Below are 26,858 nucleotides of genomic sequence, written 5' to 3'. Positions count from 1 at the left end.
AATCAGTGTCGCAGTTTTACATTAATGAACACAGCTTTATATACCACTGTTGTATCTTTGATAGCATTCAAGATACTAACTAATCCTAAGCCAGTTGATCTTTCAGTGATTACAGAAGGGACAGAAAGAAAATTGAAGACTATTATTCTAATCAAAGAGGCATCTTGTGATAATCATGTTAGGATAAAAGACATGTGAAGACCAAGTAGAAGGCTTAAATATATCACATCAGGCACAATACACAGGTAGGCAGAGCCCTCAGAGCTATATGTAGCCAGGTAATGTTCTTGTTTTAAATTCCAGTTCGAAGTGAGAAGGAAAATACCGCATCTTCAAAAGGTAAATGGCGTGGGGAAAAAAACCACCTATATTACACAAGCCATGGTAACTGGCCGGCCTGCTGCTAAGAGCAAGAGAAAGCATGGGGTTAGAGCAAGCACCAAGGCAGAACTGCTGGCCAAGCAGCAAGGGCCTCAGCACAGTAAGCCATGCAAGGGTCCTCTTTACCAAAATGTTTACCAGCACAGTCATTTTTAGATGGACATAAGTAGAGGGAAAGCTGAGGTTTCAAACAAAATGGGAACATGTGATCACTGTGCTCATTTGGGAGTGTCCTACAGACCTGAGTGCAGAATTATAATCCTTTTATTAAAATATTTAACTATGGAATTAACTTTCTGCATATTTACACTAGTACTCAACATTTATAGACCCTTACTTTTCACAGGTTGGGGTTTGGGGGTTCTGTTTTGTTTTGTATGCAACTTTTATTTCATAGTAAAGGGCAGATCTATAATATTCTAGTTAGTTTTAAAAGTCCCTTAGTCTTAATGTATACTCAATGCACACAGTCAATCTAACTTTCCTAAATCTTGAAGAGATGGTGCTTTTACAGGAGGAAAATAAGGGAAGGTAGAAGACGAGAGCAAAGAAAATTACAGGGAAAATGAAGGAAGAGAACAGGTGAAACAGAGAATTAGTTATTGTAATCTATAACAGTAATCACTAAGCTACCAGAACATTTTACTGTACCATCTCCTCGAGCTTACTAGCTCACTGGCTTGTATAAACTGCATGTGGAAATTAGTTCAACAATCATCATACTTTTCAAGCTACTTTGACCGCAGTGTTTACCTGTATGATGCAGTTTTCCACAAACACATCTCTGGATATCACATAGTTCCATGTGATGTACAAAAGCAACAGAAAATAAAAATGCATTACATCTTTTGTTATGATTGGTATCTTTTGGTGGGTTCAACTCCTTCTGGAGATGAAGGAATACTTTCCCCTTTCAAGACCTCACATTGCACCTTTTTAAAAAAAGGTCAGCCTCAGCAAAATCTGCTGATTCACATTTTTTTACTTGTTTAAGTAACTACTCATTTAAGACACAAGGAGGAATGTCAGAAGACATGGGGATGGAGAGATGAAAAATACAGAAGAAAAGAAAGCAAGGAAACAATAACAAACAGAAACAAACAAGAGGAAATGGAGAAAGACAAAAAAGCCTTAAGCGTTCGCTAGGGATGGTTTGAACATTCAAGCTAATCAAATCTGTACAAGCCCTCTGAAGGCAAGAGAAACACTCAGACTACTTTCTGTGGGCTTCAGTATCTTAGACGCGATGGCAGCATTGTCTTACAGTGACTGGAAATAGGCTGCAAAACAGAGGACACTGTTAAGTCCTCCCTGCCCCGTAAAGGCAAACTAGAACGTAAACTGAGTTCAGTGTCCCAGAAAGGAAAACAGCCATCCAGAAACGCACAGAGTCATGTTGCCTGGACAAGGAGAAAGATAACGTAAGTCATCTTAAATGGTTCTGTCTCTTCCCAATAGCCTTCTTAAAACTAAGCAAGGGAGAAAAACTTGCACTTTCAGAATACGGTACCACTTACAAAACATGATAGAAGACCCAACCTGTATTAAATGCGCTAGAGCTCCTCCTCAGCAAGAAAGAACTTTTAAATGTCCTGACAGATTTAGAAGTAGTTTGTGCTTGAAATAGGGATGCAGAAATAAGAACAGCTAGTGCATGGCTCTGCAAGGCCCTGGCTAGTACAAGCCTACTGCAAGATCCTAAAAATGTACTGAATTTTACCCAGATTTTTGGATGTCAGTGGAACGATTTAAACTTTGGCTGTGGAAAAAAGAAAGAAAAAAAAAAAAGAGTTACAGTAGAAGAGCCACACTCTGGCAGGATATGGTAACCACAGAAAAGCAACAGCTGCCCCATATGCAAAGAGTATCATAGCAAGGAAAGGACAGCATACACTGCACTAAAAAATAGCCCAGATTCACTTAATAGCAAAGGTTATGGTATGAAATGTTTTCCTTGCAGCAGAAGGACAGCATGTGACAGAAGTATACACCTACGACCAATGCAAAGAATACACAGGAGGTTTGGCAAGGCAGTTTGAAGCCTACTTAGCAAACCTTTTCCTAGACTCAAGCTTCTATAACAATATTACTCCTCAGCAGTGCAGCAAGCAATACAAAACAAGGCTGCTGCAGCCTGCTAAACAGAGGTCCTTTCTCAGCAACACCTGCAAGAATGGCACAATCCCAACCTGCAATTTGAAATGTTAAAAAGAATATGATCCCCTCCATCCAGTTCATCTCTGGAGATTAAATAAGAAGGTACCCTGCAATTACAGAAGGAAACAGGATCCTCTTTTTCTGTTCATCCTTCCCAGTTAGAAAACCAGCCACAAACAATGAATACTTGAAAGGAGAAGGAGGGAACCCCCACAGCTATCCATTTTCCTCTCCATCTTAATTTTAAAATGGATCATGAGCCTAAGGTTCCTCCAAAAATGCATTTGATGATATGTAAACATTTAGTAAGGCCTTCATCTTACAGATTTTACAGCACTGGAGAAACACACATGAGACCCTCATATTCTCTCATTCACTATATTCTTGTAGTGGAAAGCAAGATAGGCAGTGAATTGTATCAGCTCAAGAGATGAGATAGTCAAACCAGACAAATCCTCAATTCCTTGAAAGCAAAATTACTTTCTACCACTTACTCACACATTAAAGTGGAAACATTAACAACAAACCTTCCGAAAACAGAACTCAATTTGTAGAAGAACATTTCTTCAACACAAAACTAGTCTCAATATAATCAGTTTTATAATAGCTATAAGCCTTGTCTTTCAGAGTGGTCCTTTATCTGTCAGATAAGGAGCAGCTGGTATAGCGAAATGCCCAAGGCTTTGTCAGAATTTCCTACCATCACAGGCTTTGCTTTCTCACTAAAAAAGATTCACAATTACAATAATTTCAAAGGACTTTAGCGTGGAGAATAGCATTGACTGCGAATTCCATTGCAATAGGGCAACTAATTTGCCAGTTTATGTGCTAACAGCACATAAGAGATGAAGGCAAAAGAACAAATAAAACCATTTAAATGATATCAAGTGCTGAAACCAGTCATGATCTAGACCCTCATGAAGGAACTACACACACAGATGGCAGGTTTCCAGGCAACTGATTGTATGTTTTTAAGGTTTATTTCAGTTGCATTTAACTAAGACAAACTATTCAGTGTACCTGAAACAGTAAGGATCTCCTAACTAAAAAATCAAAGCTCTAACATCCTGACCTGAACAAAGAGGGATATGGGAGCTGCACCCCTTGGCACAGATACCTATGTGTAAGGGACTGAATCTTACATGCATTCATTTTTAAGCAAAGCCCACTGAATCATTCGTCTTCTGTGTAGATGAAGAGCTTATAGGGAATGATAAGCCTAAGAAAAACTACACATTCATATTAACATTTTCTTCATTGAAAGATAATTGGAAAAAAAAAAAACAAGAAAGAAATATTTATGTAAGCCAAAAATTTTTTTAAAAGCTGGTGAAAAACTTCACTGAAGTTTTAGAAGTGCGAACCAAAGAGGGAGAAGGATGGAAGATTCTCAGCTGCAACTTTTGGGAAGGTTTCCTGGTTGTTTTTAACAACCTGCTTTTCATCCAGCACAAATACTAGCTTCTGTAATGAGCTGTACTGGCAGTGTTGGGTTTTTTGATTAAACACGGAGTACAGATGGATACTGAAAGCCAAATGTGGATGTTTAACTTATCTTCATAGCCCTGAGAATGCAACACTGCAGAAAAATTCCTACGTCTCTCCTTGATGTTACATATTCTCCAAACTACACTACCCTACCAAAAGTTAGTTATCATTTTAAAAAAACCAAAAACATTATACTCAAACAGTCTTCATGTTCACTGATGCTGCAGAAGGATCTCTGGGGAACCCTAAGACATATGCTGTTGTTTCCATATACCTCTTCCCCAGCAAATGAATCAGTGGTTCATCCATACCACTTGCTCAGCATGTTTAAGACAGAACACTACTCAGTGTTTTTATTTTATGCATAAGAGATACCTAATCTATCATAAACCTCAAATTGTTTGCACTTCATTGCACTCAATTAGTTATGGGACAACACAGGGCAAGGTGGATTTTCATCAACCAGTTATAACAATGCTTTAAAGCATGTTATTAAATCTTCATGAGGATCATAGGTAAAGAACATACAGCATCCAGATTAATGCCTGAAGAATCACACAAAACTTTCTGTTTTCACTGTGCATGGATTTATAAACCTCATATTTGATTAAACTCTTTTTCAGATTCGTACTGAGACATGAAAACTGATAAGTTTGTTGAGATTTAAGAATCTTTAGAAAGTTTTGCACAACCCATCTCTGCATCTGGGTTCTTGCTTCCCCTGGTTCATTCTATGTCCTTTCACATTTTATGACAGGATTAGAGATAAGGAAATTAACTTAACAAATTCCAATGGCCTGTCACAGGAGAACATCCTTTTTGCGTTATTCTCCCAGATCATCTGACATGCAAGGCAGCAAGAAAAACATGTAAATTTTGAACTTGCACATCAGAGCAACAGAACTGATTCTGTTCCACTGTCATCAAGAACAAAAGCCATGTAGTCGGATATTTCCCATAAAGCACATGACAAGATAGCTGCATACTTTACAGAATAACCTTTAAAATTAATGAAAAAGAGAGGGAAAGTGCATGGGAAAACTCTGTTCTTTAGTTAAACATTAGTGCTGATGTGACCAGTAGGATTTACACCAAGACATTCCTAGACAGAAAAATAAGTAAAAAAATGTAAGATGGACACATGGAGAAGAACTTTACTGTCAGCATCTGGGAGAGAATAACATGCAACAGAACAGAAAAACTGGTTTTAAAAGGACTTTATCTAGAACCACAAAGGTGCAGCTACCTTAGGCAATCTTCCCGAGAGTTTTTCAACACACTGTTGGAAGCATGGTGCTCACAGCTACTGATCACTGGCCACCAACCGGCTTCAACCAGTACAAACAAGACTGGCAGTTGTTCAGGGCATTTCTGAGAGACTAAAATTTCCCCTCTCAGGCAAAATCAGTGGTAAAGATGGCTGAGGCACAGACCTAGACTTTACAACAACATGTTATGACACAAACATTTCAGTGCAGATGGAAAATGCAAAGGTAGATGCTGAGACAAAAGAGATGTCATGCCTTCATTCTTCTTGTGTTGCACCAGGACACATTTAAATATGGTTTCATATGTGACAAGACAAAATACAAAATATTTTGGAAGACTCCATCTTATCGCAGTATTACTAAACATGAACTTAAAGCCATTTTTGCCAAAGCTAAAGGAATTAAAATGGTAGCACATCACACAAAAACCTATGCAGACTTCAGAGCTTCAAACACACAACATTCTACCCCACTGACAGAAATGTATAGCTGCCAAATTGTGATTTCTGTACAACCTGACTATATAGAGGGATTATGCCTAAGTGATTCATGTACTACTGAGGCCCATGAAATCTAGTACCTACTGAAATTTGTATTAGAACAGGAGTCCCAGTCACACCTTTTCTGCTCAAAATATTTGTCAACACTGAGCTGCACGAATAAATACACTGAAAACCTTGTTGCTGTGCAGGGGGAAAATGAAGTTCCCCATAAATGGTAGCTGAGATCAAGCATGCAGCATTTTTCAAATTCTGCTGCACATATGCAGGTGCTCTGTAATCCTATGTAAACTGAGCATTCACCTGAATTTCGAACATTTTGAATCATTAGTGTTAATACAACCTACTCTTGCATCAGAGGAAATGAAAGTCCATTCTTACAAAACAGATCATTTCACTGTTTTCTGAATTCCTTAATGGCAGAGAAAGAAAAGGAAACCTTCAGTTTTTACACTTTCTACCTGCTACTAATTTCAGTCCTCACTATTGTCACCCGAGACTGTGATGCTTTTCAAATGAATATTGGTAATTTCTTCTTCTGAGTCTAAATCTTTTCACAGTAGACTGAATATTTTTAGATAAAATACAAATTAACCTCATGTGCCTTTAGGAATTGTTTAGTGTTCTACATTAACATAGCATATTTTTAGAAAAATAAATCAAGAGGTTCCTGATGTGAAATGCTTACAAAAACATCCTTGAAACCTCTGGGAGCAAAAAATATATTTATGCATAATCTACATGGTTTCTACACATGTATATGAAATATATACATATATCTCCTTGTTTTGTTTCTTTAAAGGGTTACTGTAGCAACTGAAGTTCTTTATCTGTGACAAAAGATAAAGTTAGGTTACACCAGTATTAAACTGAAGTTGCTCATGAAAAGCCAATCACATAGTTAATTCTACTTCTGTGTCCTAAATCTAAGGCTGATAACAAAACACCTTTATTAGCATCTCATTCTCTTTTGTTGTTGTTGTTGAGACCTTTTCACCATGATAAATAACCTCATACTAGCTGCATTTTATTTTACTTTTTTTCTATGCATTCATTTTCCAGCGTTCACAGTTTTGATCAGGATTCTACCCCAAAAGCCACACAAGTCCTCTGATGAGACCATCACATCAGTACATCTATGGAATTTATAGAGTACCATTGATCACATCTAGGCAACATCTATGTGCAGGTAGAGTTGTTTTGAATAAATCAAAACACTCTCGGTGCATCTGTTGGCAGAGTTCCTGAATATGTTGCTATGCAAAGTGCAACAAGACTCATGAGCCCTTACGCTTTGTTGGGTGAAAGCAGTGATACAAATGCAGATTAGAGGATGCTTTGAGGAAATTCAGTTCTACTTTTGGTAACACATCGGAAGGAAGAAAGTGATAATTTGTAATTATTACAGTCCCTCTTTTCTTCCTTCACTAGCATTGCAGAGGAGCACAACTTAGTTTTAGCTTGACATTCTTTTACTGGATAACACTCCACCTACCTAAACACTAGATATAAGCAGTTCACATTGAATATGCTAGGTATATGTGTGCATGCTCATATACACATGTACACACATATTGCAAGATACACTATTGCTGCATTAATGGAAGAATTTCTTGAAGCATTCCATGTGGTCCAGCCAACACTCAGGATTAACCGTTTTTACATATTAGACAATCTCTTAAGCCTCATCACATTTTAAAACAAATATATTATCTCCCACACAAAAGACACCTTTTACTTATGCTTAAAACAGAAAACAGCTGCATACAAAGGGTATGTGAGTAAAATTCTCCTTCATTTCATAAACTAAGTATAGAGATAGACAACAGCTTTTATTAAACAAGATACAACTCCCAATGACCTAAATCAAGTCTCCAGAACTGCCAAATAAACACTGTCTTCCACTGCTGGAAATAAACTTCTGAGTATCAAAGCAGTTTTGTTTCCTGAAGAAATCTTCACAGTTGATCCATTTAATGGAAAGGATGAGCCAGACCATAACAGTTCAAAAAGATAATTAAAATAATACATTCCTATTTTGAGGAGTCTTTTTTAAATAACGACTGTAATTTTCCACTTCTCTGAGGCAGGAGGTCACCACTTAACCCATAGCACTTGAGTTTGCTGGACTGTAACAATGATCTCAAACCAATGCTCTCCATTGCCAGGAAGCAAGGCGGAAATGGAAAGAAAGCAAACAAGAAAGACCCAGAAGCAGATTGCCACACTCCGTATTTTATTGCCATCTCCCAGTGGGTAATTATGTCTGACTGAAAACAAGAGCCAGAACATAAAAGTCTTTGCACCGGATCTGCAACCCCACACACAACAGCTGGCCTCTGGCTCTAGCCTTGAGCAGTGAGGGAAAGCTCTTGATGTGCAGAGCACTGTGAGACAGTGAAATGAGGGTGGCATGGAGTTTTTAGGAGTCCAGATAGGACATGAAGGCCCTATTTGCACCAGAAGCAAATGAAGCATATTCTAAACTACTGCATGGAAGCACAGGAAAACCTCTGGGCATTTCAAAAGCAGTTCAGAAACATGAGCTCTCAACACTTACATTTCATTTGCTTGAAGATGGACTTGTTGGGCTCAAGCCAGTGCTGGAAAGGCAAAGCAGAGAGCAGAGGTTAATACAGACCACAGCAGACAGAAACATCCTTGTAGATGTATGTGGTACCAAAAATAGGTAGTAGGATTTTGGTTTCACTGAGACATAGAGAAACAGGAAAAAGCACCTCCATACTGTTGTAATACTGGAATTGCACCGTATAAGCATACTTGATGTTACCACTGCTTATAAGATGTCGCTGAGACAAAAATAAGACAAATATTGCAAAGACAAATTTAAAGTAAAGAGGCTCTAGTGATTAGTTTGCAGCAGACATTTCAGTCTTACACTTTCAACCATTTTTTTCCAGAAGAATGATCATACTGGACAGGAGGACAGACTATTCAGAAACATTAACATCATCTGTTCATTAATGCTGTCTTCTATAGTTCTTATAACTAAAGCATGTGTAAATACTGTATACTCAGCCAGCACCCTCAGAACACAAGCTATGGTTCTCTTCTAGCAAGAACTAAAAATCTGAAGGGAAAAAGTGTATTTTTCCATGAAATGTTTACGCTACAGACAGTCAATGTACAACAGAGAGGTATGGAAGCCTACCAGTTGGTGTAGAACTTTCCAGGGAAAGACTGCAATGGCAGGAAAAGTTTCATTTTTTTATTTTCCTGGAAAGTAAACTCAGGAGCTTCTGTGATGAAAAGCTAGGCTCACATTTTAGTTAAGAGCTTTAGCACAACCCCTGCTAACACTAGCTGAACTGTTCAGGAGGATGTTTTGATTGACAAAAGAACAAGTGCCACTTCTGACCACAGCCAACAGCATTTGTACTAGGATTTTTCCTGCAAGCAAAAAATCTCCACACTAAAATGAGATTTGTGCTGCAGAAGCAGCTGGTCAAAAAGCAAAGTATTCAACTTTAATAAGCATAATCAACACTGGAAGCCCTTGCACTAAGGGGTTTCTTTTTTAACCCTTTTCATTCTAGCTCTAAATCCCTATGGTCTACTGCAAAAAGAAAACCTAGCATTTTTTAAACCATATGTAGTACTTAAAATATCCTACATCAACTACTATTTTTCCTCATAAATTAGAGTAATTCTACTACAGAGAAAGGCCAGGGGAAGATATTTTGTAGGAATTGTTAATAGGTGACAGAAAATTATTATTTAAAAAATCATGACATCTCAAGAATTCAGACAAAATCACGGGTAACTGTAAATTAGTTTTCTGGAACATAATTTCTGACAAAAAAAATACCTTGGAAAGAACATTTTCAAATATCTGCAGCTTTTATGCAATGGCTGCTCAGAAACTCCTGCATATAGTTTACAGCAATATTGGAGATAAGCACTACTATGTATTTCTGTTTGAAGCTCACTTATCACTGAGAGACTGATATAGAACGCTAGTACTCAAAAGACACACAAAACAAAAAAACAACCACCCCAAACTTCAAACAACAACAACAAACAACCCCACAACATTTCTTCACCTCTTCTCTCTCCCCAGTAACTCTCTTTTGGGGGGAAAAGGAGAAAGAAACAGAATTGAGAAAGCAATGCCTGTTTCACCAACTTACCAGAAATATCTAGCTCATTTCATTCTTTTTTAGATCACACAGATACATTATTTATACATTTTGTTCTGAATAATGGGGGGGTGAGGGTTGTTCATAAAAAGGTAAGGCAATTTAAGAGATTTGCTACTGTCTGCGGTACTTTATAGATACATAATCCAGAATGAAGTCACAGGTAGGAAACCAGTCAAGACACACAGATAAACAACTTTACTTTCCTTAATCTCTCCACACACACCCCCCACCTCCACCAGGATCTAGGCAGTCCTAGCTGAAGATTCAGACAGCAAAGACGAACTTGGACAGTGAGCCATGCTATACTGTTCCCAGGGAACTGAATGTTAAGAGATGTCTCACTATTTTCATCTAGCAGGAGCACAACACAATTTGTTTGATATTTCTTTTTGAAAGGCCAGGCTGAAGTATTAGCATAGACTAGGTCAGCATTTACAGCTGTTTGAAGAAGTCCATTACCTATTCTAACAACAAGTCAGAGGTAAAAAAAACCAATCTGCAAATATGAAACCCTCATAATTCACCATATGAATAATGAAAAAGGGGAAACATGGATGAAATTCCTCATGCAGTGCACCAAATCCCCAGGAACACAGATGTAGCTAACATGTCCAAAAGCAAACATGTTTCACTAAGACCTGACTTTCATGGGTTAAAAATGGATTGAAAAGACAGCGAGCAATTAAGCAGTCTAGACTTTCACTTGGAGGTCAAGGAACTGCCAGGCAGTTTTTAGAAGCTCAGATTTCTGTGGTGACCTTCTGTTAGTGGAAGATTGCAAACGTGTAGGCAATTCAGCTGAATCTTCCAGAAAACTGAGCAGTTACTTTATAATTTGTGGAGATTTTCAAAGACACAGCAATTAGGTGCTTAATGCTTTCTGAGTGCCAGGGGAAGATAAACACCCAGTCATTGCTATCTGAAAATAGCCACCCCTATATTTGTTTGCGTATTTCAATTTGAGTTTTAGGAAAGATTTTCCCCTGAGTACTTATCTTCTAGCCTTACAGCATTGACTGTTAATAATTAATAACTGTGCCTCATCTCTACTACAGAGTATTCATGCTATATTTATTCCAAGATTAATTAGCTGTTATAGCTAGGACCAGATTAAGGTTCCTATAAATTCATCAAAGGGTTTCTGCAGGAATTTTCAACTGAAAATCATCTGGCTTTGCAAAATGCCTTTTCCATGTATCCATCTTTTTTTTTAACAATTTTGCTGAAAAAGAAAAAAATTCCTCAGAGGAAAGAAAAATACAGCATTTCGAGTTAGCTTGTCAGGCCAAATTTTAAAAGCATTTTAAATCTTCAACTGCAAAAAATTGTCATTAGTACTGTATGCCACACTGCCTTGCGGGAACAGACCTTAGGTGTTTCCAATTCTTTCTTGTAAGGCTAACACCTCATAAGACAAATAAAACAGACAAACAAAACAAGTCAGATGTAAACTTGGAACCAGAGACAAGAATCTTTACTTTCTCTCCTTGCACTAAAATATGCAAACTAGTGGGAGAAAAAAACCCCAACAACCTTATACAGTTTCATTTTTGCCTCATGTATTTCACACTGTTGTCCATAAAGGCTGCTTTAATTGGATGATGGCCTACACCCTCAAACCAGCTTGGCTTTATATGTCATAGTACTTAATGTTCATCAGAAATCATTCCTGCAGAGGCTGAGCCTCCCATTTCCTTGATGGTGTGTTAGCAACATGGTTGTTGCCCAACAGAGAAGAAAAGACTTTGATCCTAATCCAGCTAAAACCTATTACCAAGGAGGTGAGGTAAGGTGTGAGTTCAGTACTGACAATTTCTAATCTCTTCTGCCGAAAGAGTTTTGAGTAGCAGCTGGGTATCTAGATGGTCAGACAGACATCCTCACAGAAGCAGAAGGTAGAGAGAAAGATACTTAGAGATCTTGAAGGTCAGTCATGGGATAGCTAATGAGTCTTGGTGCTTCAAGTGCCAGTGGTGACTAAGCAAACTATTATGGATATCACTTCTGGTCCTGGGATCCTAAAATATGCTGAGAATTGCCTTCTGAATAAGGTTTCATTGCAACTGCATGCTGTGTTTCAATTTAGTGCAATTTTTACTTTGTAAATACAGTCCTCACCTCTGATCAGCCTTTAAGTGGCACTGAGTAGTCATTAGCGAGGCCAGGTGTGTTCTTGCTTACCCACAAATGCTGAACAGCTGATGTGCTACCACCTTCCACAGCAAAAGCTCAGGATGAGCAAGGACACCATGCAAGGGTAAAAGCACCATTCTAGAAAGTAATTTTAACTCTTCAATCACTGATGTGCTTTTAGTAAAGATGCTTCAGACAACAACCTGTTTCAAATGAAATCATTTACTGAGAAGCTCAGACAGGACTGAGCTTGGTCTCAGTATAGCACAGGGTTAAGGGTTTTAGAATAAGAAGCAGGGAGGAAAGAGGACACAATGTACCATATCTACTCTTACAGCCCTTGTAAGGGGTCAGGTGTTATTAAAATCCCCACATTGTTCTTCCTCTATATTGCAACAGCCACTCTACAGTGCAAAGATGTGTGCTCCACTCTCCTCTTCCTATGGACTCCTGCATAAGACTGGCATAAACCAAAGACCACCTCCTAAAAATCTGCCAAGCCAAAAGCAGGTGCTTGGGACCTGATCAACCAGAAGTCCAATGAATTCAGTGAAAACTCTCTCCCCTTCTCCAACACAAGAGGCTTTTGATTTAGTCCCTGTGTTTGCAAGAGCACCAGTAATGAAGGGGCAACCAAAAGTGGCCAAATGCCATGAATACTTAAATCCCCCTCAGCAAGCAATACTCAGTCAAGTGCTCAGATGTGCATACAGTAAAAGAGAATCAGAAGAACCTGCAGATGTCACAAGAACATTCTAGCTAGGCAAGGACTGGATTTGAAGACTTTGTTTAATGGACAGAAGAGACCAGGAGAATGGAGATACACGCTGAAACACTGCTAGAAAAGTAATAAAAATAATTTTATTTAAACCTCAACCCTATATTAATCTTGAAAACAAATACCTAACCTTTTCCTTGAATGAAAAGCAAATCAAAATCAATTTGCTTTAGCCTCAAGGCAGTGACTTGCACCAGGTCACCGCCTGCCGAAAGTCAGACTCAAAAAAAAAAAATCATAACAGTATCCAAAGCTAATGGCAGCTCAGACATGGGAATTAATTGGGTGCCAACTCTATACCGGCGTAACAGATGCCAAATGACCCAGGGCACCCTGTATGTCCCCTTCTTCATGCCCTGAGGCTTATATCATTTTTTCATGGCTTCAAGAACCTCTATACCAAGAATATTCATATTGTTCTATTGCAGCAAAGGAGCTGTACTCTTCCCAAAATCAGAGCATTGACTCTGGTTAGTGGTATGCCAAGCAGGAAGAAACAACGTACATAACTATGACAAAAATTAATCTCGTCCAGAAATATTACCATACATTAGAACAGAATCACCATTTATATGATTCTGAGCTGAAATTAAACAAATTTCCAAATTCTCCCTCTGTTATTCCTATTACACTAAAATATTCAGAAAAACTCCAACGCTGTAAGTTGGAGTAGCTCAACCGATCCATAACCTCTACATCAGCTGAACATGTGGCCATAAAATCTGCATATATTGGTATATGCATGAGCTACCACGTGTTCACAGACAACAGGTTCACAATTGATGGAAAACCCGTCTTTACTCTTATTAAAATAGCCTGCAGAATGATTTGGTTTACAAAGTTACTAATCTTCACACAAGATATTTCAGTTAGTAGCATTACTGCTGAATTAAGTATGTATGTTTATTCACACTACTATACATTTATGCCAAGATTTTGTTTAGTACATAAATGCACCTCTACTGGTAAAAGCAAGTATCCATTTATCTCAGCACTTTGTCCCTGAAAATGGCCTGAAGCAAACACTTAGAAAAATAACAAAAGTAATAGCTCCCATTGTGTTCACTGGATTTTTTCCACCAGCCTCCATGACAATTTGTTTGTATGTCTTTGTAGACTTTCACCAATTTGTCTATACACTTATTTTTTAACACTTTTTTTATATTTTTGGCAGCTACAACAATGAAATTTATGACTAGGTATGGTATTTTAAAAACTATTTCTCGATACCAATTGCTTTGTAATTTCCTTAAGCGCTTTTTAGTTCTGTTATAAGAATTACAGGGCAATCTTTCCCTGCCAATCTTTATCCAAGCCATTTTACATCACATCTTTCTCTCTCATTCTCTCTTGCTCATTCTCTTGTTCTCGTGTCTCACTCATTCTCTCTCACTCACCTCTTTTTCTAGCTGAATTATTCTAGTCTAATCTATCTCTCTTCATATGAAATCCACTCCTTGGTATCATTCTTATGGCCGCCCTTTTTCCTTTTCTAGTTCTACTACATTTTTTTGAAACAGCATGACCTGAACTGCACACACCAAGCAGGGTCACAGCAAGACTTCATGCAAAAGCACATAGGTTTTGTGATAACTCTGACCAGGAGGAGAGATACATATGAACGGTGAAGCATTAAAATTTTAATTAACCTATAGTTCAGTCACTCTGGTGTTCATCCTATAATACTTCTGCTCTACGCCTTCAAAGAGACTGGAGAGGTCCCAGATAGATCTCTTTACATAGCTGTATGGAGCTTTATGAGTCATTATACAAAGACAGAGCTTTGTTAAACTGAGGTTGCAAATTATCTGTTGTCTCTTTCTGCCAACCTTCACCGCCCTCACATGGGATTAAGTGCATATTTTTAAAAACATGTATTAAATAGCTTTTGTTGCTAAAGCAGAGATCAGCTGCACCCAAGACTTGCTGACCCTTCCAAAAGGTCTCTCTGATGAGGAACTGCTGTACATTTTGTCTACATGTCCCATTAAAAACAGAACTGCTACTTCATGATAAAGAAATTCATTATTCACAGACCACAGGCTCCAACTTCCTTCCCTAGTAACTACTGGGACAATGCTGAACAACTTACATTATAGGATTAAACAAATACTCTGCCCAGGTCCATTGGAAGTGATGTACTCTAGAACAGAAATGGGACTCCCCAGCAGCCTTACTAGTGAAATAAACATGTAATCCAACAAAAAACTACTTGTGTGTAGAGATGCCTACCAGTTTTCATTGTGTCTAAGCTTGAAATCAAAACAAGAATTGTATTTGCGACAGTTCTCTAGGGGAAGACTGGCAGGAGTACCAGCAAATCCGTAGCACACAATGTCATCTTCCTAACAATGCACGGAGCCAGGCTCTGTGCTCTACGTGTCCTGGGTTTGGCTGGGATAGAGGTAATTTTCAGAAGAAGCTGGGAGGCAGCACAGCCACGACAGCTGACTCGAGCTAGCCAAGGGCATATTCCATACCACAGAATGTCATTCTCAATATATAACTGGGGGAGCTGGCTGGCAGGAGGAGGGATCACAGCTCAGGAACAGGCTGAGCATCAGGTTCTGGGTGGTGAGCAATTGCATGGTGCATCATTTGCTTGATACATTCTTTTATTAGTATTATTGTTATTATTACTTCTTCTCTCCTTGTGTTGCCCTATTAAACTGTCCTTATCTCCACCCAGGAGGTTTTACCTTTTTCTTCCGATTCACCTCCCCATCCCACCAGGAAGGTGGGGAGGAGTGAGCAAGCAGTCACATGGTGCTTAGTTGCCAGATGGGCTTAAAGCATGACACTCCTTTTTGGTGCCCAATGTGGGGCACAAAGGGTTGAGACAACAACAGACCTGACCCGAGCATGTTAAAACAAATTTGTTATATGCATTTGTTATATTAGTTAAATAGTCGCTGGTCACAATGTTGGTTTATTTGTTCACATGGTGGTGTTATGTAAGTTCTTATATGCACTATGTATTCCCTGCAGTGATGTTTATCACCTCTGGGAGAGGTATCAGGACTATCATTTTGCTGTACTGGCTAATGTCAACTTATGATATGATTACATCACTGGTCATGAGGTTAATCTGGTACCTATATGCAGCATTGTTGCCATGCCCATACCTCAGGTGCCTTCTCTTGGAATTTATTAGTAATCACACCCCATTTATGGGGAAGATGGAGTGATACTTTGTCCTGCTCTTTCAGCTCCCCTTTCTCCTTTAGGTTAACTACAACAGCTTTTGAGAATTTTTATCCTTGGGATGTTCAAGCCGGCATGCTATTATTGCTGTTTCCTGAATGTGTCTCAGGTCTTGTTTAGGGTTAAAAAAATTTTTTTTAAGAATACCACTGAGAGATCTGCCCCAAGGCTGGATAGTCATGGGTGGCATGGCATGTGGGAGAACATGGGCAGGTATCTAGAGAACTCACTTCCAATGGTTTGGATCTTCACTCCCAAACAACTACAGGATCCTGATAAAGTGATAGAATATTTAAAAGGAAAACGCTGTGGCTATTCCAGAGTGGCACAGCTTACCGCACTCTGCTGGGCCCTGGCCAGTATCTACCAAACACTGCTCAATATTATGCAGCACCCTCAGGGGGAAGGGAGGGAAAACATACCGACAGGCACTGCAGCTATTCCAACCCTTGTGACAAGCACTGCAGCTACTCCAACCCCAGCAACAGGCATTGCGGCTGAACCAGAGACCAACCTGTGCCGGTACCTGTCACCCCTATACAGAAGAAGAAATACACAAAAAAATCAGTTCCGTTAGTAAGGTATGAAGATGAACCAGGGTCATCATGAGAACAGGAGGAAGAGGCAGAACCAGAGATAATCACCCGATCCCTATCCCTGAGTGAGCTGTGAGATATGTGAAAGGATTTCAGCCACCACCCAGGCGAGCACATTGTTACCTGGCTGCTCCAGTGCTGGGATAATGGGGCCAGTAGTTTGGAATTAGAAGGTAGGGAAGCCAAGCAGCTGGGATCCATGTCTAGGGAAGGGGGCATTGACAAGGCAATTGGAAAAAAGAAGCCCTCAGCCTCTGAAGGTGACTTCTGATAGGTGTGAAGAAAAGATACTCTTTCAAGGAAGATGTCACATGTCACCCAGGCAAGTGGAACACCATGGAGAGAGGTATCCAGTACCTGAGGGAATTAGCTGTGCTGGAGGTGATTTATAATGATCTGGATAACAAGCAGTTACCCACAGATCAGATGAAGTCCAATGCACACAACCCACGTGGGGAAGTTTCTACAAAGTGCACTACCGTCATAGTATCATTGGCAGTAATGTCCTGGAAAGAAGGCAAGGGACAAATGGTGGACGAAATGGCTGGCTGACTCTGGCAATAGAAAGGAAGTCTCTCTTCCTCCCTACGGGCCTGCTGCTTAGTTCTGGAGAAACTGTCCCAGGAGTTCCAGCAATTCAAAGACTATACGTCCTACTCCCCACCTCTGCAGGCCCGTATCTCAGCTATTAGGAACAGGCGTCCCTCTGCTCAAGACAGAAGACATAGAAGGTATGCACCACGGGGTACCCTGTGGTTTTACCTGCAATAACAAGGAGACGACATGAGGAAGTGGGATGGAAAACCTGCCTTGACCCTAGAGGCACAGGTACATGAGTTGCAAGGAAAAACAATCACAAAAGGGGATTCTTCAGGGAAAAATGCCACTCAAGTTTCCAGTGGGCAGTTCCCCAGACAGAGTAGAAGGGTTGATCTCACTTCTGATCCTCCTGAAGGGACTTCTGATTCATGTTTACAAAAAGTGAGTAACGAATACTATGACTAGGATTAGAGGTGCCCAGCCTCCAGCCAGGTGGAGAAAAGGGACAACCAGGTTTGTTGGACTGTGTAGATTCAATGGCCTGGTGCGTCAGACCGACAGGGGTATAAGGCTCTAGTGGACACTGGTGCACAGTGTACCCTAGTGGCACCAAGCTATAAAGGGGTGAAACCCATCTGTATTTCTGGAGTGACAGGGGGATCCCAACAGCTAACTGTATTGGAGGCTGAAGTGAGTCTGACTGGGAATGAGTGGCATAAACACCCCATTGTGACTGTCCCAGAGGCCCTGTGCATCCTTGGCATAGACTATCTCAGGAGAGAGTATTTCAAGGACCCAAAAGGGTACCAGTGAGCTTTTGGAGACAGAGGAAATTGAACAGCTGTCCACCTTGCCTGGTCTCTCCAAGGACCCTTGTGTTGTGGGGTTGCTGAGGGTTGAAGAACAACAAGTGCCAATTGCTTCCACAATGGTGCACTGGTGGCAATATTGCATGAACCAAGACTCTCAGATTCCCATCCATAAGCTGATTCATTGACTGGAGATTCCAAGGGATGATCAACAAAACTCACTCACCCTTTAATAGTCCCATATGGCCAGTGCGGAAATCTAACGGAGATTGGAGACTAACAGTAGACTGTTGTGGCCTGAATGAAGTCATGCCGCTGCTGAGTGCTGCCATGCCAGATTTGCTAGAACTTCAACACAAACTTGAGTCAAAGGCAGCCAACTGCTCCACAACTGATATCACTAATGGGTTTTTCTCAATCCCTTTGGCAGCAGAGTGCTGGCCACAGTCTGCTTTCACTTCGTGGGGGGTATCCAGTACACCTGGAATTGACTGCCCCAGGAGTGGAAACACAGCCCCACCATTTGCCATGGACTGATCCAGGCTGCACTGGAACAGGGTGAAGCTCCAGAACACCTGCAATACATTGATGGCATCATCATATGGGGCAACACAGCAGAAGTTTTTGAGAAAGGGAAGAAAAATGTTCAAATCCTTCTGACGGCCAGTTTTGACATAAAACAAAATAAGATCAAGTGACCTGCACATTATTTTTAGGAATAAAATGGCAAGATGGATATCATCAGATCCCAATGGATGTGATCAACAAAATAGCAACTATTCCTCCACTGACTAATAAAAAGGAAACACAGGCTTTTTTAGGTGTTGTGGTTTTGGGGAGGATACATATTCCAAATTACAGTCTGATTGTAAGCCCTCTCTATCAAGTAACTCGGAAGAAGAATGATTTTAAATGGGGCCCTGAGCAACGACAAGCCTTTGAACAAATTGAACAGGAAATAGTTCATGCAGTAGCCCTCGGGCCAGTACAGGCAGGACAAGATGTTAAAAATGTGCTCTATACCACAGCCAGGGAGAATGGCCCTACCTGCAGTCTCTGGCAGAAAGCACCTGGGGGGACCCGAGGTTGACCCCTGGGCTTTTGAAGTCAGGGATACAGAGGATCTGAGGGTCGCTATACTCCAAATGAAAAAGAGATATTGGCAGCATATGAAGGAGTTCAAACTGCCTCAGAAGTGGCTGGTACTGAAGCACAGCTCCTCTTAGCACCCCGCTGCCAGTGCTGGGCTGTATGTTCAAAGGGAGGGTCTCCTCTACACATCATGCAATTGATGCCACATGGAGTGAGTGGGTTGCACTGATCACACAATGGGCTTGCAGAGGAAACCCCAGTTTCCCATGAATTTTAGAAGTGATCATGGACTGGCCAGAAGGCAAAGATTTTGGAATATCGCCAGAGAAGGAGGTGACACGTGCTGAAGAGGCCCCGCTGTATAATAAACTGCCAGAAAATGAGAGGCAATATGCCCTGTTCACTGATGGGTCCTGTCGCACTGTGGGAAAGCATCAGAGGTGGAAGGCTACTGTATGGAGTCCTGTACGACAAGTTGCAGAAACTGCTGAAGGAGAAGGTGAATCGAGTCAGTTTGCAGAGGTGAAAGCATTCCAGCTGGCTTTAGATAATGCTGACTGAGAAAAGTGGCCAGTGCACTATCTCTAGACTCATGGACAGTGGCAAATGCACTGTGGGGGTAGTTGCAGCAATGGAAGCAGAGCAACTGGTAGCACAGAGGCAAACCCATTGGCTGGGCTGCCCCATTGCGGCAAGATATTGCTGCCCAGCTAGACCATGTGGTTGTAAAAGTACGTCACATAGATGCCCACACATCTAAGAGTAGGGCCACTGAAGAACATCAAAACAACCAACAGGTGGATCAGGCTTCTAAGATTGAAGTGGCTTAGGTGGATCTGGTCTGCAATTATAGCTTAGTGGGCCCATGACCTCAGGCCATCAAAGAAGAGATGCAACATCTAGATGGGCTCGTGATCAAAGGTTGGACTTGACCATGGACACTATCGCACAGGTTATCCATGAATGTGTAACATGCTGCAATCAAGCAAGCCAAGTGGTTGAAGCCCCTGTGGTATGGAGGACGATGGCTGAAATAAATATGGGGAGGTCTGGCAGATTGACTATATCACACTCCCACAAGCTCGCCAAGGCAAGCACCATGTGCTTACAATGGTGGAAGCAACCACCAGATGTCTGGAAACATATCCTGTGCCCCATGCCACTGCCTGGAACACTATCCTGGGCCTTGAAAAAGAAGTCTTATGGTGACATGGCTCCCCAGAAAGAATTGAGTCAATGAGACTCATTTCTGAAACAACCTCATAGACAGCTGGGCCAAAAAGCATGGCATTGATGGGTATATCACATTCCCTATCATGCACCAGCCTCTGAGAAAATCAAACAATACAATGGACTGCTAAAAACTACATTGAGAGCAATGGGGGATGGGACCTTCAAACATTGGGATACACATTTAGCAAAAGCCACCTGGTTATTTAAGAACTAGAGGTCTACCAATTGACCTGGCCCTGCCCAATCAAAACTTACACATACTATAGAAGGGGATAAAGTCCCCTTGGTGTGCATGAAGAGTAAGTTAGGGAAGACAGTCTGGGTTAGTCCTGCCTTGGGCAAAGGCAAACCCATCTGTGGGATTGCTTTTGCTCAAGGACCTGGGTGCATTTGGTGGGTGATGAAGAAGGATAGGGAAGTTTGATGTGTATCTCAAGGGGATTTGATTTTGGGTCAGAATATCCAGTGAATTAAGTTGTATGATGTTAATTGCTAAATAACCCTGCTAGTGTATGTCATCATTACTACAGTCGCTATATGCTATATCAATGGTATTACAGTGAGAAGCACCCAAATCACTGAAGGATGGACTTCGATGAAACTGAGCAAAGTGCAGCAGTGATGGAACTTGAACTGGCTACAGCAACTGGCACCTAGCAACTTCCTCAAGATCGACACCTTCAACCTGCAGACTGTTGGCATGGGCCACACCAAACACACCATCTGCAAGCTCCAGATGCAGCATGCAACAGTCCAACACCACACACCATCTCTCCTACCCTGAAAGACTGTTAAAACAGATGGAGTCCCAAAGTCATGGATTAAATGAACTCAGCGGGCACATTAGAGGGATGGCCCAAAGACTAAGGGAATGATACCTGTGTGTGTATATATATATGTATACATATATGTCAAAGACAGGGAAAGTGGTGGTGATTAATTGGAAACTGTAGGATCTGGGCATGACGTAGATGGTATAGAATAAGGGGTGGATAATGTCCTGGGTTCGGCTGAGATAGATAGAGTTAATTTTCAGAAGAAGCTGGGACCTGACGCGAACTAGCCAAGGGGATATTCAATAACATATGACGTGATGCTCAGTATATACCTGGGGGACCTCGCCAGCGGGAGGAGGGATCGCAGCTCGGGAATGGGCTGAGCATCGGGCTCTGGGTGGTAAGCAATTGCATTGTGCATCACTCGCTTTATATGTTCTTTTATTAGTATTATTGTTATTGTTACTTCTCTCCTTGTGTTGTCCTATTAAACTGTACTTATCTCAGCCCTTGAGGTTTTACTTTTTCTTCCAGTACTCCTCCCTGTCCTACCAGGGCAGAGGAGCAGTGAGCAAGCAGCCATGTGGTGCTTAGTTGCCAGCTGGGCTTAAACCACGACACTGGGGAAGTCAGAAAATCCTAGCGTTCTCACAGCCACCTTTAAAGATAAAGCTGCATAGTGGGAGTGTATTCATACAGCAGCTTCACTGATTTGAAAGCTTTGTTTTCATATGGCCAGGCATACATGCACAGACCTAAAACCACTGCACTGATGTGCTGTTCCCAGACAACCCTGCGGCACATCCAAATGACAAAGCATCTTAATGTTTCAGGGTGATTACTATCATCTCAAACATTTCTACAGAGTCTGGTGAGACTTCACAGTTGCTTCAGGGTTCTACAAAGCTTTTTCATAACACCTAACACTTCCAACCTACCCCTTCGGTAGCTCCAGGTTATTTCTGGCTAACTATCACCTTATACTTTCACATTCAAAAACATAATCACAAGCATGTGCTCAAATCCACCCACTGGGGGTAAAAAAAAAAGGAAACAAGTATTTACAACTTTAAATCACTGCTCAGATGCCCTCCTGAAGGGACTTAAAGAATAAATTTCACCACACTACCATCTTCCTTCAGCCCCATCCTCCATTGCCCTCAATACCAGTGGCCTCTCTCAACAAGGGATCCCCTCTAGTGAGAGATGCAAAACAGTAGCTGCATTATATCATCCTATTTCCATCTCCTACCAGCCTAAAAAACACAAAAAAAGGTGCTCAGTCAGTCCAGGGTATCTTGCACAGAATTAGCCATGCTGCATTTCCTCAAGGGCAAGAGTGTGATAATTGGCCTCAATATATCATCTAGTACATGAAAAATGTACCAATAGGTAGTACCTTGAGTAGCAGAATCAGTAACACCTCCTCCAGGTATGTCTCCTGCTTGAAACTACTTATTTTGAAAAAACACAAGCTCCAAGTGATAGTTTCTGGGTTCTTAAAATGTCTGTCAGCTTTCTCTAGATTCCCTGTGGAATGGGTTTGCCCTACAGTGTCTCCCTCAGTGAGAAGAATAATCAGGTTTTACCCACTGATGTGGCAGCTTATCTTCATGAAACATTACAGGAACTTAATGTTTGAGACCTATATCCCCAGCCAAATTTGACCAAAACTGGCTTCAAAAGTTACTACAGTTGAGAGTCGGGGAGAAAGACAATGTGATCCCATATACTTAGTTTTCTCAGAAATCCAAGCAAAAAATTCAACAGTTAATATATGAACACTAGGAACTCATTTGTTCCCAGCATAGTACCATTAGACATGAAATGTCATACTGCAATTTACTGCATACTTTTAGTACAAACCTGGCTTTTCTGAAGCTATCCTAAGGCACAGTTTCCCCAAAGGAACATCCAAATCTGATGCTAGAAGATAAAACAGTAGATATGGTGTAGTACCTAGAGTCTTTAACTGCTAGTTCAATTTGAGGTCATTGGCATTGTTACTCTCCTGTATATCCAAAGATATTAAAAAAGCTACCATGCTGCCTTCTGTTAAGAGTGTCTTCCAGAGTTTCTTTTTTGGATCTGGAATAGGAAGTGGAAAACTATAGAAAATTTTACAAAATTTAAGTATGCCTAAAATATCCACACATGTTTACTTATGCAGAAGGAAAGGATTATTATAAAAGGGGGCTGGGGGGAGGAAAGAGTATACATTAAAAGTTACTTGAAAAATAACTGTCCTAGTTTCAGCTGGGATAGAGTTAACTGTCTTCCTAGTAGCTGGTACGGTGCTATGTTTTGAGTTCAGTATGTGAAGAATGTTGATAACACTGATGTTTTCAGTTGTTGCTCAGTAGTGTTTAGACTAATGTCAAGGATTTTTCAGCTTCTCATGCCCAGCCAGCGAGAAAGCTGGAGGGGCACAAGAAGTTGGCACAGGACACAGCCAGGGCACCTGACCCAAACTGGCCAACAGTGTATTCCATACCATGTGACGTCCCATTTTGTATAGGAACTGGGAAGTGGGGGCGAGGAGAATCGCCGCTGGGGGACTGTCTGGGTGTCGGTCAGCGGGTGGTGAGCAATTGCACTGTGCATCATTTGTACATTCCAATCGTTTCATTATTGCTGTTGTCATTTTAGTAGTGTTATCATTATCATTATTAGCTTCTTCTTTTCTGTTCTGTTAAACTGTTCTTATCTCAACCCACGGATTTTGCTTCTTTTCCCGATTTTCTCCCCCATCCCACTGGGTGGGGGGGGAGTGAGTGAGTGGCTGCGTGGTGCTTAGTTGCTGGCTGGGGTTAAACCACGACAATAACCTATAAAACTAACAGCTGTTTCTCATCACAGTTTTCCCAGATTTCAAATTTATTGTTCCAACCTAAGACAATTAGCTCAATTATCTACTTTTTCACAAAGTCAGAAGTTCTGAATGTTCTAAACACAAATATTGAAACATTTCATTTGAAACACCTGAAATATTGAAACAGTTGGTTTTTTTAAATTCTCAAACTCAGTCAAGTGTTTCAACACTCCAAAGTCAAAATGCTACATTTTGGTAGCATAGTGTGAAAGAAGACATTTAGGATGAATTAAAGCTGGTATTTTTGCCTGCTTGAACTCCCTCAATAGACTACAAAACAAAAGGACTGCAAATTAGCTTTTCGAGCAACTCCGCAACCTTCACACAAAAAATTACATTCAAATAAAAGGGAGGCAAGCATCACTGGTAGACTAAACACCAGCAGGAGTAATTCTGCATACTACTTATGTGTATATATATACACATATATATATGTATGTGTGTACACAATATAATAATATACTATGATGTCATATAGCTTAACAATTCAAAGAGCCAATCAAGAATAATTCCCTAAAAGCCAGAATTAAATGCATGTTTTTGGCAGTTTCATTTGGAACCACAGATAGAGTTCTTTCTGTTCAAAGACAGAGACTATGCAGTGGAATATAAACTACAACAGAGCCATTCAACACTTCCAAGAAAACAGGCAAAGCAACATGAATTGTATGCTACCTGCATCAGAATCAATAATAACTCTCCTAAAAAAAAGTTATGCTTTCTTGTTTCAGCTTTTATTACATATTCTTTGAAAGAAACTTCAGAAGATGGTACCTAGTCTCTATCTCTGTCAATTTTTAGTATAAATCCCTTCCAAAAAATTATAGAGATCTCTCTTAAAGTTCTTTACAAATCTAGTTAAAAATTTTGCCCCATTGCCTCCATTATGGCTGTTCCAGATTCTGCAGCTCTCGTTGGCTTAATTGAGAAACCACCTCTCTTGCTTAAACTTTCTTTTTCTTTCTACCATATTCTACCATTCTTTTAACCATATCCTTATCCTTTGTTTTGCTGCACTAAATGGGTTATGCCCTTCTTAATATTGTCTCAAAAACAAGCTCTCCTTTCTCTTTATCTTTCTAATACTCCTTCTCCTCATTCAGTTAAATTTATCTTTTTTTAAATGCAGACATCTAGTTCAGAATAGCTGAGGTCTCATTAGGGTGTAATGACATTAATACTTTCCTGAAAATACAATCCTAAGAAGGGGCAAACAAAGTGTCTTCTTTTATCATGTCACATCATGCCGGTGGCTTACTGCCAAACCCAGACCAGGCAATATTCATTTTATTGATTGTCCCACATGTCTTTATTTGCCTACGGGGCACCAAAGGACTTTGTCACACACATTATTGAACTGGTTTAGGATGAATTATCGCTTCCCTTCAAAGCAATTTTCTCAGTCAAATCACCAGATTTAAGTTTAGAAAGAAGCTCTTGGTGAATTCCACCTACAGACCTTTACTGAGCTACTGCTTCTGTTGTGTAATACGTCTGACCAACTCTAAGAATGTACTGCAGGAAATCTCTCTCCCTTTTTCCTTGGTGGGACCTGCAAGAATTCCATGGAGCTTCAGAAATCTCTTCTACAGAGCTATAAGTACTCTTTCTTGTAAGGTGGCTACGACAATGTGGCATTCCTCCTGTGACCCCACTACACCTTATACTTGCTACAGCTTATCTCTATAACCACATTCCTGAACAACTACTCCCCTGTAATCTCAGGGGGTTTTGTTAACATGAATTTCAGGCAGCTAAGCTCACAACTGCTACAATACAAAACCGTGGGAAGATCCATCACCTACCTAATCATTGCAAAATCATGATTTCCTCTATTTTTCTACTGAGCCATTTACTGATAAACTTTATCCAGCTACAATGCCTGGGCCCCAGCACAATTACTCATAAAGTCCCATGCTTGTTATACTACTAGGAAATCATTGGTTAGTATGCTTCTTTAAGACCAGAAAAAGATCAGAACAGTCTTCTGCTGATTGGAGAAGAATTGTAATTACAGTTTCACAGTCTTCCTGCATCTGACTGGGAGGTATTCATGCATCTGTATTTGATACAGAGGTCAGACTCAGTTAAGTGAACCTCAACAAGATCAGAGATTCAAAAGAGCCAGATGACATAAACCCAGTATTTCTTTATTATAATATTTGTCTGCAGTTTAGTCCTTAGGAGAGGGTTTGTTGCAGAGGAAATATCCACTCCGAGGGAAAGCATTTTATGTATAAATATTTAGAAGTGCAATCTTAAAAAAAAAAAAAAAAAAACAAAAAAAACCAGAACAGGACAACGGGACAATAGAAGACACTGCATGTAAAAATGGCTTATTTTGATGAATTGTAATAAGCCTAAGAGAAAAATGTATGTTGATTTCAATTCATCATCCAGAGCACTTAAGTCGGTATAAAGAAATGTCCCTTATAATTCATGTCCTAATTCATGAGAGAGTTTAAAATCAAGAACTAATACCCAATTAGAGAAATTATCCATATGCTTAAAAATGTGAGAGTAACTATAAATCAGCATTTAAAAATGTGTGTATGGAAAATGTAAGCTTGAGAAGTTTGCTTAACTAAATCCCACCGAAGACTGGGCCAGTTGATATGAGCCATCCTACTACACAGGATGGCCACAGTATTCTTGCTTGTTGGATATAAAGAGAAATGAAGACCTAAGATTTTTTAGGTAAGACTATAAATGTTTTCTCAGATTGTCTTTTACTATTTACCAAGAGAAAACTTAAGCTTCAGTGTAATCTATAATCTCCCATAAAATAAACACAGAATTAGCTATACTACAAGATGTAAAAGAACAACTGTATAGCCCACGAGAATAAGAAACTGCAGCAAATTTGTC

The 26,858-nt window shown here is 40.2% G+C and overlaps 1 protein-coding gene across 4 annotated transcripts in view; it reads right to left on the bottom strand.

The window, feature by feature from the left end:
• FRMD3 (FERM domain containing 3) overlaps nt 1-26,858 on the bottom strand; it is a 154,317-nt gene that overhangs the window by 59,606 nt on the left and 67,853 nt on the right. For 3 of the 4 annotated variants that reach the window (XM_052778098.1, XM_052778099.1, XM_052778101.1), the window contains one exon: nt 8,355-8,397. The exons of the other annotated variant lie outside the window; for it this stretch is intronic. In XM_052778098.1, coding sequence (XP_052634058.1) covers nt 8,355-8,397 — 43 coding nt within the window. The remainder of the gene's footprint in view (nt 1-8,354; nt 8,398-26,858) is intronic. 4 annotated transcript variants of the gene reach the window in all.

The sequence above is a fragment of the Harpia harpyja genome, chromosome Z, assembly GCF_026419915.1.
Source record: "Harpia harpyja isolate bHarHar1 chromosome Z, bHarHar1 primary haplotype, whole genome shotgun sequence".
NCBI lineage: Eukaryota > Metazoa > Chordata > Aves > Accipitriformes > Accipitridae > Harpia > Harpia harpyja.
The sequence above is the reverse complement of the archived record's forward strand: the minus strand, read 5'-3'. Positions and strand labels throughout refer to the sequence as shown.